Raw genomic sequence first — 17,850 nt, forward strand, 5'->3', positions numbered from 1 at the left:
AGGATTGGATTGAAGATCAATGCGACGAAAACAAAGTACCTGCTCGTCGGAGGCTCTGACAGTGACAGAGCCATGCTGGGGAGCAGTGTATCAGTGGACGGCGACGAACTTGAGGTAGTAGAGGAGTTTTGCTACCTTGGCACTGTCGTAACTCTGGACAACAACGTAAGCTGCGAAATCCGGAGGCGCATTGTTCAGGGGAATCGTGCCTACTATGGGCTCCACAAACTCCTGAGGTCCAGATGGCTTCTCCCACGCACTAAGTGTGCCATATACCGCACGCTGATTAGACCGGTCGTCCTTTATGGGCACGAATCTTGGACTCTGCTCACGGAGGACGCCAACGCTCTCGCAGTCTTCGAGCGGCGCGTGCTCTGGTCTATCTTTGGCGGCGTGTATGAGCAGGGCGTGTGGAGGAGAAGGATGAACCACGAGCTAGCTGAGCTGTATGGCGAGCCGGACATCCTGACGATGGCGAAGGCCGGCAGGATTCGTTGGTTGGGGCATGTCATGAGGATGCCGGACTCATGCCCCACCAAGAAGGTGCTCACCAGCGACCCGCCCGGCACGAGACGACGAGGAGCTCAGCGAGCTCGGTGGATGGACCAAGTGGAGCAGAACCTGCGAGACATCGGATGCGACCGGGGTTGGAGGGCTGCAGCCATGGACCGAGCGACCTGGAAAGCGATTGGTGACCAGGCCATGTCAGCACGACGTGCTCAACTCCGAGCGGGCCAGTGAAGAAGAAGAAGAAGTAGTTTTGTTTCCGACTGTTCGCTGCATAGAATGGTAGAACAGACCATAAACAAAACAAATGCATGAAAAAAACGTGTGGCAGACGCGCGAACACACCGAACATACATACATTTTACGTTCTCCATTCTTCGCTCTCACATCCAATTCGAATCGGTGATACCGTTTCCCATACGATTTCCATACAGAGTCCCTGCAGGTATGCAATTTTTAACGAGCGCTCGGTACAAAATCGAATCGGTTACATCGTTTCCCAACCGGAAATTTTGAACGCCGGCAAATTTGACTGGTGTATGCGTCACTTTCTGATCCACGGCGGAGGCGTGACCGGTTCGCGATCGAAACGGTTCTTGCTGGTGAGGCTTCTGCTTACTTGTATAGTTGTTTACGTTCTATGCTGTTTATCACCATGCTGTCAAAAGCCACGGTCGCCATTTTCTAAAAAAATACCTCCAAAAAAGTCAAGGTGTATAAATTAGAAGGTGAAGTCGTCCAGTGTGAAATGCCATTTTATGACTTGACATAACACTTCTGGGGTACAAGGTGTATAAATTAGAAGGTAAAGTCGTCCAGTGTAAAATTGCATTTCATGACTTGACATAACACTTCTGTGGTATTCATGTGGGTTTTGAGGGGGGGTATCGGAGAAGGGTTGGGCTTTTGACATAACACCTCTCAAATATGGCACCCCTACCAAAGCGATATTAAGTCACCTTCTATATTCATACACCTTGTCTGGGGTAAACATATAGGGCTCCTTCCACGACGCGAGTATTCACCAGGTATGTGAAACCAGACGTACAAAAAAGCGCGCGATTTTTTAAATATTTACAGCGGTAAACTCCAATGAAAAAAGTACAACAATATGAAACATCAGAAGCGTGATGATTTTCTGCCGTGTCTAGAACGCTCATTTCATTGACAAGTTCCTTTTTAACACTGATCGGTTACGCCCTCCGTGTCAAGTTACAGCGTGATGCTGATCAATAACCCAGTTGACGTTAGAACTTCAATTTTGTTATTGTTTTGAAAGAAGGTGCGATTTAGAAGGAACGTTGCCCCAGTTGTATGTTGGCCTGTCAAACCCTGTATTACCTAGGTCTATTTCTACATTTTCCTTACAGTCCTTTAGTACCGTGTAGGGGCCTGTATATTTAGTGTCCAACTTTTTACCAATTTCATTTTTCAACAAGATTTTGTCGCCTTTTTCGAAATCTTTATCCTTGGAGTTTTTGACGTAGATTTTTTTGTTGGTATTTTTGCCTAACCTTTCTCTTACTAAATTATGGGCTATGCTTAATCTAGTTTTTATAAAATCAGTATAGTTATCCATATTCTGGGATATCCGATCGGCATTGTCTTCTATTATATTTGAGGGTACCTTAGGGTGTCGACCATACATTAGATAGAACGGGGTATATTCTGTGGACGTATGAACCGTGTTATTGTAAGCAAATTCGTAAAAACTGACCCAATGCTTCCAAGATAAAGGGTTTTTGTTACAGTAAATTCTTAGAAAATTCCCTAGTATCTTGAGTGAGTTCTCTAATGAACCTATTGATTGGTGGTGGTAAGCTGTGGAATTCAGTTTTTCAATTTGTAGCATTTCGCATACACTTGTGAAAAAATCCGACATGAATTCTTTTCCTCTATCGGTACAAATTATTTCTGGTATTCCGTAACGTAGTGTAACATTTTCGGTAAACGCTTTTGCCTCTGTTTCTGATTTCTTGTTCTTTATCGATGTTGCCGTTATAAATTTCGTAAAGTCGCATTGAGTGGTTAAGATGTATTCGTGGCCTTCTGAATTAACTAACGGACCTACTAAATCAAGATATAGCTTTTTAAACAGTTTTCTTGCATTCACCTTCCCGGATGTCGCAAAAATTGAATCGGACAGAGATAAAAGACAAGAGATCAGTAATGAAAGAGTGTGTCAGCAACACCCGCATATTTCGCTCCCAGATTATGACTGTGCGTTGGCGATCCCGTTCTGGCCCACTTGAACAGATAGCGTGCTGGTCTCCTTCAGCAGCTCTCCCGGGAGAGCGCTGTGTGACATTGAGAGATCGCATGTTGTGTTCACTCGCAGCAGTGCTGAAGAACGAGAGCACTTCCTCAGTGCTCATAGCAAACGTTAAAACAGAATGCAGCCCTACTCTTACTCCTATCAAGGATTATCAAATTGGTACTCGGACATCGCGATTCTGTTCACTGCAAAGCAAAACGAGTTGCGCCAGATCCTGCAGTAACAGGCAGTGGATTTCTACTCCTTCCTTAAGTACACTCCGACTCAACTAACTTAATGACAATTTTCATATAAAAGAATAAATCCTGTTTTCTCTGTTCATGTAATACGTAAAAGTATAAAACAAATTCGCATCGAGATTGCTCTCAGTTCGATCGCCATCTACGATGCTATGCGAATAATGATCAAAACGAAAAACTGATACATAAATACATATGTCATTTAACTTACATTATTTTTTATTTTTTAGTACGTTTAAGGAAAAACTGTTGTTTTGAAAATTTATTTTTTCATTTAATTTATTCATTGGCTCTGATGCGGTTTCTGTTATTTTCATAGGGATTTTAGGTACGTTATTTTGTTTGAAATATTGACAATGCGGATAGGCTCGAATCATTTGTTTTACATCTCGATCTATTCCTTTCCAGGTATATTTTTGTTTGATAGTATGTAGCGTTTTTTGGATTCCTGCATGCCCTGCTGTGGGTAGTACGTGATGGTCGTTCATTATTAACTTCTTCTTTCCAACATCCTTTTCATCGATTATTTTAACATTTTTCTTTACGTGCACTATTCTTGGTAACCCTTTCATATTTAAAAATTTCATCTTGTTTATCAAATCGTTGATAATTTTTTCATTCTCATTCGTGATAAGACATATCGACTTTTTTAATTTCTTTTCATGTTCCTTGATCTTTGTCATAACCCCACATAAGTGAGTTAAGCTCGTAATAGAAGGAATAATGATTTCTTCCTGTGTTATAATTAAGTTTTCTGCTTTAGTGTCCACTTTTAGCTCAAGATAAACCATACATGTGCTGATTTGGCCATTGTTTTCTTCGTTCATATTTGTTTGATCTTTAACAGATTCAGATTTAGATTTCGACCTCGTCACCACTTGAAAGATATCGTTGCTTAATTTTTTTAATTCTGAGCTTGATAGTCTAGATAGAGCATCTGCAATAACATTTTCTTTTCCTTCATTGTATAGAATCGTGAAATTGTACTCTTTTAGTACTAGGCGGAATTTTGTTAAACGACTTGATGGATCATTCATAGAAAAAAGGAATACTAATGGTCGGTGGTCCGTGTACATATCAAATGATTTTCCATATAAATATGGTCGAAAATGTTTAGTTGCCCATACGATTGCTAAAAGTTCCTTGTCGATTGTTCCATAGTTTTGTTCAGCCTTATTTAAGGCACGACTTGCATAAGCGATCGGTTTACCATTGCTATTGCTTAATACTGCCCCAATAGCGTGGCCTGAAGCATCCGTATGTAAAGTAAATTTATTTTTGTCACTGAAATCCGGAAAGTCTAGTACCGGGGGATTGATGAATTTTTCTTTAAGTATTTCAAATACTTTTTGACATTCGTGTGACCAGTTGAAAACTATTCCTTTTCGAGTTAATTGATTTAAGGGAATACATAGCCTAGCAAAGTTGGGAATGTGTTTCCGATAATAATTAGCAAACGCGAGAAAACGTTTTACTTCCTCCGCTGTTGAACTGGCCAACTTTTTATGCATTCAATTTTTGCAGGATCAGGTTTAATTCCTTCAGCTGAAATTAGGTGCCCTAAATAAACTAATTCTTTTTGAAGAAAATTGCATTTTGACGGATTGAGCTTTAAATTGACCTGTCTCAATCGTTCGAATATTGCCATGAGATTTTTGTTGTGTTCATTCATTGTTTTTTCCATACACAATTATATCATCTAAATATACCAAACACCTTTCCAGATTGAGTCCTGCCATTGCGACTGTCATTAATCGTGAAAAAACGGACGGGCTAACTTTTAAGCCCATTGGAAGGCGAGTCATTTGGTACTGCCCTGATTGGGTTGTAAATGAGGTTATTGGTCTATCTTCAGCCTTCAGTTCGCATTGTGTAACCTTGTGAAAGGTCCAAATGTGAGAAATATTTGGCACCGCTTAAAGAATCTATTATTTCCTCTATATTTGGCAAAGGAAATTTATTATCTCTGAGTACTGTATTTAACTTTCTTTAATCTACTACTAAACGCCACTTTCTTTTGTCACCTGAACCTTTTTTCGTCACTAATAAGACAGGGCTATTCCATTCCGATTTGCTTGGATCAATAACGTTTTCCGGTAAAAGAGTAAATGAGGCCCCGGGCTAGATTCTCCTCTTCCTACTGGTTCACATTAGGCGCCTGAAGCTATGCAAAGCGCGACGCATGCATTCTTTTCGAATATTTGATCGCTAACGGTTCGCTTAAAAGACCATAACGGTTTAAACTAATTACGCGGTGGTGGTTGAATGCGGGTTAATATACTTTTACATGTTAAGTTACTAGTAAGTAAACTATACCACACATGATGGACAGCGTGAAGGTAATGGTATGTTTGCTCCATGAACGGGACATTATGTTGTTGTGGGTAATAATGCCCATAATTATTTTTGAAATAATATGATCCCATCATAGCACTTGAAATTTGTAGTTCGTGTTCTGCATCAGATTCACTGCATTCTAACGCATCAGAAACTGCTTGCGTTAGCGTTTGGGGGTTTCGTGCCTTTAAAAAAAATTTCGTTGTTGGATTTTCAAGCCCTTCGATAAAGGTATGGACTGCTACAGGTTGTACGATATTGTCCGAAGCTGATTCTGTAGAAAATGTTCCTTTAGAAACATGGGCAGCAGCTAGTTTCACTGCTAGGTTTTCTATAATTGATCCATACTCTGAAACTGATTTTGATGCTTGCTTGGTTAGTTTCATTTCGTTTTCCACTGCGGCAGGTGAAACTTTTATAGAAAAACTGGTTTTAAGTTTGATAGTTGCTTCTGCTATGGTAAGCGCACCATCAATCGCACCGTGTGCTACACCTGCACTATGGAGCGAAAAGAGCAAATTGCCGGGATAAAATTCGGAATCAAATGTTTTGCAATTTTTTCATTGTAATATCGTGTAATACTATTATATAACACGAAATTATGGTATTTCTGGACAATCCCGCCAGGTGGCGCTGCAAAAACTACATATTTTTGGATTTTTCTACGAGTGCATTATTTTTTCAATCTTTCTTTTTATATTAACTCAAAGATTTTTTTTAGTTTAATATAAAACAAACTAGATTTACTACAAACTATCGTTCAAAACATTCTCATCTAGGAAATAATTGATATTCAAAGCATCTAACGTGGACATAACGTCGCCTAACGAAGAGCTACTATCTGAATATTCTGAACTTGTACCATCATCTTCTTGGTTTTGAATTGGCAAGGGATTGTTACTATTTAAGGAGCTGTAATCTACGAAAAATGTTTTTACTGCGTCTAGGTATGGGATTTTTTTTATTTTTCAACCATTTAGCCAGAGATATTGTTGAAATGTATGAATCGGATGATTGTAATGCTCTCATAAAAATGTCTTTAATATTGAATTCTCGTTACAATTTACGGGCGTGTTCTCTTCTATCCCTTCTTTATATTTTATTTCTACCTTCTGCTGCTTCCTCTCCTAAGGATGCCAATGGACCTGCGGCATTTACAATTATTTTTTCTACATGCGCAAGAACTTTATGGACAGTTGAAGGCATTTTGTACCAATTTTAATGATGTATGTACAACATGTATGTGTCATGGCAATATAGACTCATAGTTTTTGGATTTAAAGGCTGTGAACAGTTGATGGCTATTAAAATATTTAGAAACCTTTCTATAAGTTCTGTTTCTATTTGCAAAATGTCGCTCAATTTTTCTATCTTTGAAAAAGCCCTACAACAAACATTTCCCGTCGAACTATTTCTACCCATTTGTTTTGGTTCATCTACTTTAACACCAAATTCCATGTTCATCTTTTCCAATAAAAAAATTTTTTTTTCGATCATTGTACATGTTTTTATAATTTTTAGTAACCTTCCATTTGTTTAATTCAATTCTGTACGAAATGTGAAGCAAGCATTCGAAAAATCTCATCCAACAGTGTAGTGGAGATATTCTATAAGATACATTCTCAGGATTTCGAATAAATCCATTTTCTAATTGCTCTACACTGTTCATTTCTGTTGGTTTTGCACCATATATACAACATGTTTGCATAGACAGAGTGTCGGTTAAATATGCCAAAAATTTTCCATCAATTAAACTCGTGTAAAATGAATAGTTTACCGCCACATAACTTGTTTCATTTAGCTGAATTGTATAAGGAACTAACCTGGTTATTTGGGTTTTGCTTTCGTCTACTGTTTGTATAACTTTTTTTTTTTACTTTTTCGCAAACTCGATCACAATTGGCCTGCAAAACCTAACACTTTGGCGTTAATGCCGATACTAGTACATCACTGTCTGATGCAGTATTTTCTCCGAAACCATGAAGCGGTTCATTGTAAATGCTATGTCCACTAGATCCGTCAATGCCCCACGAGCACAATAATACGACGCTTAGTGAATCACACAAAGAAGATGAAAGGTGCCGCAAGATTTCTGCTTTTAGTATTTAAATTTGATTTCTGCATTTGTATATAATCTACACGCAGTGTGATTGATGCTTACGGTTTGATGCTTACTTTACTTTCAATGAACTCTAACGCATACCAAATATTTTCCTTGCAAGAAGCATTGTTTATCAAAACGTTTATGATATCAAAACGTATATGATATGTAAGGGTACAAACAGAACAAAGTGTTAGTAGGGGTACATTATTCTGAGCAATTTTTTGGATAAAAAGATGGATTTGTGAGCTGTAGAACAAGTAAAAGCGACCTGATACATTCAAAGCAAACCAAACCAAATTTCATTTTTTGCCAATAACTTGGTCTTTCACCTTTTACGTGATGTTCAACCACTACCCTGCTTCACATTTGTCATTGAATGAGAATTTCATATACAGCCGCTACCGGCCAGCTCTGTCGTACGCTCCTCGAACTTTGTCTTGTAGGCCCGATCGTTGGCTTCTGTGCCAATACGTTCAGCTTTCGCTCCAATTCACTCGTCTTGTTCGTTGTTGAACAAGGTGACTAAACCAAGCTAAACAACTGGCGAAGGTTTAAAGAGCATCGAAGTCAAGGTGTATAGTTTTGGTATCAAACAAATAAAAAATCAAAGACCGTCGTAATGGCAGTAGAATTGACCAAATTGTGTATTTGTTAAAGATTTTTTCAAGTGATTAATGATGCGTATGAAAATTATTACTTCGATCAATTCTACTGCCATTACGACGGCCATTATTTTTTTATTTTTTTGACACCAAAACTATACACCTTGACTTCGATGCTCTATAAACCTTCGCGAGTTGTTTAGCTTGGTTTAGTCACCTTGTTCAGCAACGAATAAGACGAGCGAATCGGAGCGAAAGCTGAACGTATTGGCACAGAAGCCAACGATCGGGCTTACAAGACAAAGTTCGAGGAGCGTACGACAGAGCTGGCCGGTAGCGGCTGTATTTCTTACCATACACAATGTTGCATATGGCATGATGGAGACGCCTAGTAGGTGATAAACTATAAGCTTCACATATAAAGTACAGAATAACGTAGAGATGCGCGCGTATGCGCAAAAAAAACTATCATTTATTGTTACAAAACATTCTAGACTATAAGTGGGTATGCATCATATTACAATCTTTCACAATCCTTAGCAATGGCGTAAGGTTAAAAACAGAAAATTGAAAAATTTTCCGGGAGTTTTGCGAAACAATGCTTAATATTTTTTGACATTCAATTTCAATTTACTCAAACAGTCAACAAATATAAAGCATGATAATATACCTTTCCAAAACTGTGCTTGAAATCCGATTCCGGCTATTATTATAGGAGTTACAGACCTTCAAAGTTGATGGATTTTTTTCAATTTTTCACGCAATATTTTCACAAATCTTGACTTTGACGGGCTGTTTCTCAGAACCTGGAAGAACAGAGGCTCTAGTTTTTGGGTCATTTCTTAGTTTCATCTTGTAGTTTAAGAAAACATGTTTCATTTTTCTGAAATCCAAAAATGAATTTTTGATTTTTATCCCGGCTTCGCTCCATCATGACCTGTTAGGGTCAATTTCACGAACCGAAGGAGCTCACTTTCATTAACGTTTTCAGAATAATCTTTCAGGAGCTCGATGCTCTCAACGTAGTTCGGTAGATCGATTGCTAAACCAGAAAAGGGCTTTACGATTTTTAACGCGAGATTCAAATCTAGTTTGGTTGCCATTTTTGGTTTTGTATCAGCAGTATCTGTAGGGCTTATCTTATTTTTTCTGGTTGTCTTTTTGGGTACACCAGTCTTTAGAATAGGGAATTTAGTGGAACTAGACATGTGCAGATGTAGTAGTGTAAAAAGTTATTTGTCTATGTAATTGTGAAAATAGGCCATGGAACGTACTAATATTCTTTTGTTAATTTCAGGGTTTTGTCTTTTTTTGTTTTTCGCACGCGGTACTCATAAAATTGTGCTCGCATAAAATTTAGCTTATAATTTATCTTAACACTTTCGACACGCGGTGTTTTATATCTTAACTAACACTCCTAACATACACTATTGAATTTTTCTTTGCCGATTTCGGATGATCTTTCTTTTGCACGCGGTACTCACAGATTGTGTGGTTGGTGTATTATATTGTCCTCGTAGCGGGAGCTGCTATCGGTTCGCCGTGATGGTCGGCTAGTTCATCGGTAACAGCCGGGGACTGCTTCTATCTGTGCGCCGGTTACTTCGACAAATCCATTATCCGCGTGTGGCACGTGTCGGTTTCTGGTCGCTAAGGTTGCCTACTCCTGGCAGGATCGCCATGTAATGATGGTGCCGAAATGCAGGTGTTGTTCGGTGTCCGGTCGGAGAAAGAAGAGACCCGACGGAATTTATTCTACCCTTTTTATAACTTTCCTTAATACTAATACTTAAACGCTAACTTAACACTAACCTACTACAATATGCAACTTACTATAAACTAAATGCTTGTCCACACTACAGATTATTAAAACCATAAAACACATAAAAAAGGCATTTTTCAGGTGAGCCAAAATAGCGACAAAAAGTGGACTTTTTGTCGCTATTTTGGCCCGCTTTGCTTCTATTTTGGACCACCTGAAAAATGCCTTTTCTATGTGTTTTATGGTTTTAATAATCTTAATAATAATTTATAATCTGCTATTTACTTTCACTTTTCGGATATTGATAATATTTCGGATATTGACTAAAAAATATGAATTTTAATGCATGCTTAGATAGCTACTCTACATTATCATACCCAGTTTATCGTGATATGATCGGTACAATTAATGCAACGATTTATTTTGTGGTGACCCTTCCCTAAGTGAGCCAAAATGGGCACTTTTACCCTACCAGTTTTGTTTTAGGTTTAAAGATTATTTTAATGTTGTTTGCCTTGGACAACTCTTCTATGGACATAACATCTTTTACTCAAAATCTACGAATTTTTTTGTATATCTGTGTGCATCCAACACGACGTCCAGACTACAGCGCGACGTCGCCAGACAGGCGCTGAACTTCATACAAAAAAAAACCTTGCGCGATTTGTGCGACATCACGGAAGGTTTTTATATATGGAATGCAGCGCCTGTCAGGCGACGTCGCGCTGTAGTCTGGACGTCGTGTAATGCAAGCTTGCTATCTTCTTTTTTTTTCTTCAGAGAGGATTTACTCCAGCACGACTATTGAATCCATCTTCCTGGGTCTTCGTAAGCTAGCTTGACCTACATAGACCTCTTTTGAGTTTAGGACCGGCTACTAAAGCCATATATACTAATTTTCTATTATTATCCTGATTTTCTGTTTGAGTCATAGTTTGACTGCGACCATGCGGCCAGGTTGACCCTACTTCTCGCTAACCTATTTCAGGAAGCCCGTGCACTGCTAACCACACTGCTGCGCTGTCAAACTGTGACTGAAGCTTACTATCAACAATGTAAACATTGCGCTAGGTAAGACTGAAGCGTAATTTCTTTTCTTTTATAGTCTCAACAATATTTTGTAAATATTTCAAACGAATGATAGCTTGTTTTGCAGCCTCCATATCTTTGACATCAAAAAACGTCTCAAGGGCTTCAGTTAATTCATCAATGTCTTGAGCAACATTGTTTCGTATTGTCTCCAGCTCATTCGTTGTTTCTGCTTCATCGACCGATTCATTGACCTCGATCATTTTCAAAAGAAACGCTTGGTCTATAGTCGAATTATCTTCAGAAATCACAATTCCGTTAAGTTTTAACAGATATTTGCCACGGTCTGTTGTTTTAGATAGTGTTTTAAAGGCTTTGTTGATAAGGGAGCTCCACTTTGATGCGAGATCCTTTTCTTTGTCAGATGTTTGGCTGAACTTATCCGGATGTACTGCGTTTTGCGCTAGATGAAAGTGCTGCGTAAGTTTTGGTAGATCGATTTTGAACTGTTTTCTCTGGTTCAGCAAATCAAAAAAATCCTAGAAATGAAAGGATGGTTAAGAACTATTGGTTACCTTTTTTAGTCCCATGTTACCCACTTCGTTCGCAGGAATATCACGTATTACACCACATGAAGCACAAAAAAAATTGTTACTGGTTTCACTATGATTGCACTTCCAACATCCTTTGAAACTGTTTGACAAAGTCCTTAAGTTAAACTTGTTTATAAGCTTCCAATGGGTAATATACTTTGGTATAGAAAACATCATGCACGTATTTATATTTTGGTTCGTAGAAGAAATGATTGAACTTAGCAATAGTGTTGGAAGAATCGGGATTCGGAAGATTCGAAGATTCGATCCCTACACGAATTTCAAAGATTCGAATACCAACTTGACTACCCAGCCTACCATTTGACCAAGATGATTAAATACTGAAGTAGTAGGTATTTTTTTAGAAAATGGCGACCGTGGCTTTTGACAGCATGGTGATAAACAGCATAGAATGTAAACAACTATGCGAGTAACGAGAAGGTACGTGAGGTGAAACTTCGATACATTTCGTTGAAAAATCGGTGACCCACTTCGGCCGACGGCTTCTTAAACATTTTCCATGCGAACAAAACGAAAGCAATTGAAGAATCGGTTTGTTTGGTTCTCGAGCGTTGTTGTTTGTTTATCTTCTAAGGACGATTTCCGGCAAATTTGAGTATCAGCATACTGTCAAATGCTATTTTTCGATTTTTTGCAGTGAAGACGTCAAAATGCTCTACATTCCGCTACCTTATATAGTGTGTATTTATCTTGATTTTGACAGCGTCCGGAACAACATGGTGTGCGAGAGTGCGTTCAACGCGACTGAATCACAACCTTTCCTTTTCACGCTGCTCTCGTTCAGAAGAACTGACGATCGGTATGCCGGACGGTGAGAATGTCAAACGAATGATTGTGAGATTGTGTTGGTTAACAACAATTTTTTTTCTATCAAAACAAAACAGACCAGTCTATTTTTGTGAACTAGAAAAATATTAAGTGTCTAAATTGTTCAATAATATCTTGTAGAACTTTATCCAACCGGCATCGACGTACGGGAAGTTTTATTTAAGATAATCTATATGATAAGTAGTCGTGCTGAATGTTAGCTACTTCTGGACACGGGAACCGGTAAGTTTGGCAACCGGCGCCGTCATCGATGGAAGTGACCAACAGCCTGCTTGTAGTACGATCCTTGTTGGCTTTTGTTGTAATGCCTATTAATATATTATTCCTCGTTGCTTGCTTTCAGTTAACGGACATTGTCACGGGAAGGTACGTTTTCAAGCTGACGGTCTACGATGGGCAAAGACTATCGGCAAGCGATACGGTTAGTATCATTGTCCGTCCTGATCCCTTGTTGATGAACCTGGGCGAAGTAACACAACCGAAGCAACCGTGTTGACCGCGACAGAGCTGGACCCGATTGAACTAAAGCTAATCCTGCTGATCGGAGACAATCTGGCAAAGCTTCACGTACGAGAGCTGAAGGTGGAACCACGCACGAGTCAGGTTGTGAAACGGTTAAACAACAAAATCGTAAAGGAGCTGCAGTGAAGGTGATTGTCGGACTTTTGATCGTCTTTTTCGCGCTGTTAAGTTAAATAAATAATTGAAATAATTTAGAAAATTGAAGGAATGCATCGGTCATTCCTTTACTTCATACTTAAATTTAACAATTCCTGTTGTAAATATATTTATACTTTAATATTTTAAGTATGTGTTGTAAATAAAAGAGAAATACGTACTCTGTTCTCTATTAGATTAATTGGTAAAAGAGTAAATGAGGCCCCGGCCGCCATGTTTTCTATCGTGGCTACACCTCTTGTGGACGTTTAAACTGAATGTATGCAATTGGTGATACATTAATTCGTTAAATTCAACCTACGAGTAAGTGAACCGTAGTGTGTACCATTAATTTCGGCTACGCAATCAACCTAGTAGTGCGGTATGAGGGGGGGCCACGGGCCCCCCTTATTTCTCAAAACTATAACTCGGGGTCCACACTACAGCGCGACGTTCCGTCACGAAACGCGACGTCGCCTGACAGGCGGCCGAACTCCATACAAAAAAAATGTCGCACAAATCGCGCTAGTGTAGAAGCAACGAAAAACGCGACGTCGCGCTAGCTCTTGTCAAATGTCAATTCGAAACGTACACAAACCGACAGCTGGGCAGAACGTTAACAAGCCGAAACACAAACGCGAACAAAACGAGCAATATTCTTCACGAAACATCGGATTTTTCGTTTTATCACTTATTTCTAGCCTTCACAAATGTAATTCAGTTATCAAACTCCGTTTTAATTGATATTTTTACCAAAGTTTTTTCGGGTGCCGAAACGTAAACAAACTGCTCTTCAACAAGTAGGAGATGATGTGGAAATAAATACTTCCTACGGCGGGCCAAAATATCGTCGTTGTTTGTTTAAGTTAGTTTTCTCAGTGAATTTCAAATGTGGAAGCGCCAAACTCACTCAGGGTGCATAAAATACGCAGCTAAACAAATATCATGCATTACTACCTCAAAATTCAAAAAAAAATTTTAGCCGAGTTTGCGCCCCAATGTGATACATGTGAGGTAGGGCGAAAAGCAATCGAGTAGACATGGAAAGATTAAACTGTAGCAAAGCAATCGAGTAGACATGGAAAGATTAAACATTAGGATATAGAAAGGAGTAACGAGCAGTAGTAGAGGCAGTTTTAAGTCAGAGTTTAAAGGAAGAGGTTTATAGAATAAAGAAGCTACACCTTTAAATCTTACATGAAGATAAGTTGAAGCAGGAGCGTGATCTATTGAGAAGCTCGGAAAAGGATCGGCTGGCGGAGAAAACGAAGCTGATTGAGTGTGTGCCGAAAATACAGTTTTTGGAAGAAAAGTTGAAGGACAGTCAGCAGAAACAGTGTCAGTTGAATGATCGCGTACGAGTGCTATCGTCAGAGAATGGGCGACTGGAGCGAGAATTGCACGAAGCTTTTGATAAGTTGGCGAAAGCGAAAGAAGCAAGCGATGATCATGAACAACAATTGTTCGGTGTTACCAAAAATTTTAATTTGTTGAAGGGAGCCTGCAACATAACGGGAGCTCAGCTAATTGAGATGGATTTCATCGAGAAAGAATCGATTCGCAACAAGAAGTGCCCTGAGCAGATTGAATTTCTCCGAAAGCGCCGTACTAAGAAGGATAACGAAGTATTAAAGACAAACGTCGGAGGACGGGAAGTAATAGTTACACCAAGGAGCTTAGAGAATGCTGAAGATGATGAGGATGAGGAGGAAAAAGACGAAGATGATGAGGGCTATGATAGTGATAAGGAGTCGAACGAATATGGCTCCGAGGAGGATATTGTTTCGGAAATTGCGAGTAGTCATAAGAACACGAGTGAAAAGGATGCACCGGCAATACAAAAGGAGCCGTGGCCTCCACCGACTAAGTACAAACTAGGAGATAGAGGAGTGATTCAAAGAACCCAGATCACTGTAGGTAAAAATCTTATAACCGATTTTGAGAAAGTTGAGAAAGTAAATTGTGAAGTGAGCAAAGCAAGGAAGCAAATGCAAGTCTTCCGGGACGGAAGAGATAAGTCAGGAAAGGCCGTGCGGGTAGGATAATGAGTAATGTTAATGGAATAGGGAAAGTATAGGTCTTCCGGGACGGAAGATATGTCAGGAAAGGCCGTGTGAGGTAGGGCGAAAAGCAATCGAGTAGACATGGAAAGATTAAACTGTAGCAAAGCAATCGAGTAGACATGGAAAGATTAAACAGTAGGATATAAAAAGGAGTAACGAGCAGTAGTAGAGGCAGTTTTAAGTCAGAGTTTAAAGGAAGAGGTTTATAGAATAAAGAAGCTACACCTTTAAATCTTACATACATATTTCCACATACTCTCCTGCCTCTGTCGCGCTTGCCTTGCGCGATTGTTTTGCCGAAACTGGGCTACTTTTGAAACGGGACGTCGCGCTGCAGTGTGGACCCCGAGTAACAAAAGGTTCATCCAGACCAAGGTGTATAAATTAGAAGGTGAAGTCGTCCAGTGTAAAATGACATTTCATGACTTGACATAACACTTCTGTGGTGTTCATATGGATTTTGAAGGGGGGTATCGGAAAAGGATTGGGCTTTTGACATAACTCTTCTCAAATATGGCACCCCTTCCAAAGCGACATAAAGTCACCTTCTATATTTATACACCTTGATCCAGACGACAGCAATGTTTCTCGGCACAGCACGACAGCAATGTTGACAGCGTTCCGTTTGGCATTCAACAAGGTAACGAAGCTAAGCTTTATCCTGTACGAACCTTAAGTAAATTATTAATTAAAACGAGTCAGTTTCATGTGGGCAAGTGTTGGTTCAGTTTTTCTATCATGCCACTAATTAAATTCACTTTTGTTATGTTAACTAATTACCATATGTTGTTACTTTCTATTGATACATATTTTACCAAGATAACTATATGCCATGAAAAATGTTTAGAAATCTTAAACATTGTTGGAAACATTGATGAACGTTGATTGCCATCGTATGGACAGAATCCGCCATTTTTGCTAGATATACTTTTATATCTTCCTTTCCTTTCGTTAACATACCCGGTTGACAGAAATTGACATTGTTGCTGGTACTATGTAGTTCCAGCAAGAGTCCCAGCAATCTGCCATGGAAAAACTTGCTGGTACTACATGACAGCTGCAAAAAATTTGAATTTTTGTCAACCGGGTAGGCCTGGTTGTCAAATTGTTCGCGCGAACAAGTTCGCAACGTCTACGGCTTGCTTAAGTGAATTGTTTATTTCTGACAGTTGTGACAAATTCCTTACAAGGTGTGTATATACAAGATATGCTTACACTCTAAATGTTGTTAAACGCGCCTACAGTACAGCCTTTTCTATGCATAGAGCAAGCTGATCGCCTCTGTGAACTCCGGTATAGGATCGTGTGAGCAGAGTATATAACCAGTAACGTCTTTTTCAAATGGGTGACTATTTATGTATGTGTACACAATTTGCATCTATCTCGGGGTCCACACTACAGCGCGACGTCGCCTGACAGGCGCTGAACTCCATACAAAAAAACCTTGCGCGATTTCGCGCCAATCGGATTTGTATGGAGTTCAGCGCCTGTCACGCGACGTCGCGCTGTAGTGTGGACCCCGGGTATGAAACCTGCAACAAACTGCCCAGCGAACGGCGGTACACTGAAAATCGAGCAGTTTTTTGCCTTTTTCTTTTGTACCCCCCGATTTCCGCTTAACGGGGGGTCGGATTACACGAACACAACATTGAGTCAGAGGTGGCACGCACACCAAGCGCGCCAGGCAAAAAAGAGCAAAAACATAGTTGCCCTCGTATTCCGCTCTCTACTATGCCCAGCCCCACTCTTTCTCCCAGCTCGTCTTCATTTCTCACCAATGCGTCTTTTTCTACTATTTTGTCGTCATGTTGTCTCGATAGGATAAGTCAGTGCAATAATCACTCTGGGCTATTTGTCAGTTGGCGATGCCCGAGGTTTAAAGCAGCCCGTAGACGTCACATAATTATCTGTGCAGATCTTTGACGACTACAGATTTCCTTTGTTCTCTCGTACCCATCGTCTGTCAAACATCCCTCCAGATATCCCGAATATCTCGAGGGATGTTGGAAAGAGCTAAGGAAAAGCTGTAGACGTCAAACATCAGTACAGATTAATATGTAACGTCTACGGCTTGCTTAACATCCAATATTAACCTACGAGGAATGGACATTGGTTTCCATGACGTTCCATTCTCTCTCCCATCACGGCGCACGACTTTGCTCCGCTCAGTTGTAAGCACGGATGGTTTCACTCACAGCTGTTCGACGTCAATGATATGAATGGTGTATGTGTTCGATGCATGCATGGGGATTGTTTTGATTGCGGAATGAAAATGCGTCAAGGTAATGGAATGAAATTGCATGCATGAAACTAAGTAATTTCTTTATTTGTCGTTTTACTTGTTCATTTTCATTGTTCTTCGTACGTTTTACTATAGAATTGCACGAATGAAATAACTACATTAAAAAAAGAAATAAAAATGTATGAATTGCAATGGGTTGAAATATGGTGGTAATGCGTTATCACATTAGCACAACAACCTCAATAATGCCGCTGTATGCATGTTGTACGGGTTGATTAAGGTAAATTCAATTTACGTATGCTCGTATCAGCTTGAGTAAAGGTTCATTGGATTTCGGTTCAAAGAAGTGAGCCAAAGCCTTTGGTTAATAATCGTCATTCACATTATTGAAACTAACAGAACCGTACGGCGATTGCTACCAATTTCTAACGCTTGTAAATCTGGAGACATTCACATTGCTCAGCAATCAGCTGTGCCAATAACATGGAAAAAAATCACAACACATACAAACAAACAAAGGTCCAATTAGAGTGAAAGAGATAGCACATTTGATGCACGCTCTTTTTGCACACAGCAGAAAGCATTAAAAGA

General features: G+C 39.5%; 1 protein-coding gene across 1 annotated transcript; it reads right to left on the reverse strand.

Annotated features, from left to right (window-relative positions):
• Window positions 1-10,834: 10,834 nt before the first annotated feature.
• On the reverse strand, window positions 10,835-11,662 carry LOC131282423 (iron-sulfur cluster co-chaperone protein HscB). The gene is made up of 2 exons (XM_058311889.1): window positions 11,455-11,662; window positions 10,835-11,394 (listed from the first exon to the last, which is right to left on the reverse strand). The coding sequence occupies exons 1-2, from the start codon at window positions 11,623-11,625 to the stop codon at window positions 10,894-10,896; spliced, it is 672 nt and encodes a 223-aa protein (XP_058167872.1). The 5' UTR covers window positions 11,626-11,662; the 3' UTR covers window positions 10,835-10,893.
• Between the last annotated feature and the right edge of the window lie 6,188 nt (window positions 11,663-17,850).

The sequence above is a fragment of the Anopheles ziemanni genome, chromosome 2 (genome assembly GCF_943734765.1).
Source record: "Anopheles ziemanni chromosome 2, idAnoZiCoDA_A2_x.2, whole genome shotgun sequence".
NCBI classification, from domain to species: Eukaryota; Metazoa; Arthropoda; class Insecta; order Diptera; family Culicidae; genus Anopheles; species Anopheles ziemanni.

Excerpts from the sequence above, each read along its gene's own strand:
- LOC131282423 (XM_058311889.1), bottom strand. The coding sequence starts at position 11,625 with ATGATGTTTTCTATACCAAAGTATATTACCCATTGGAAGCTTATAAAC. Across the intron at positions 11,395-11,454 it reads GTGATATTCCTGCGAACGAA|GATTTTTTTGATTTGCTGAA; the intron begins GTGGGTAACATG and ends TTTCATTTCTAG.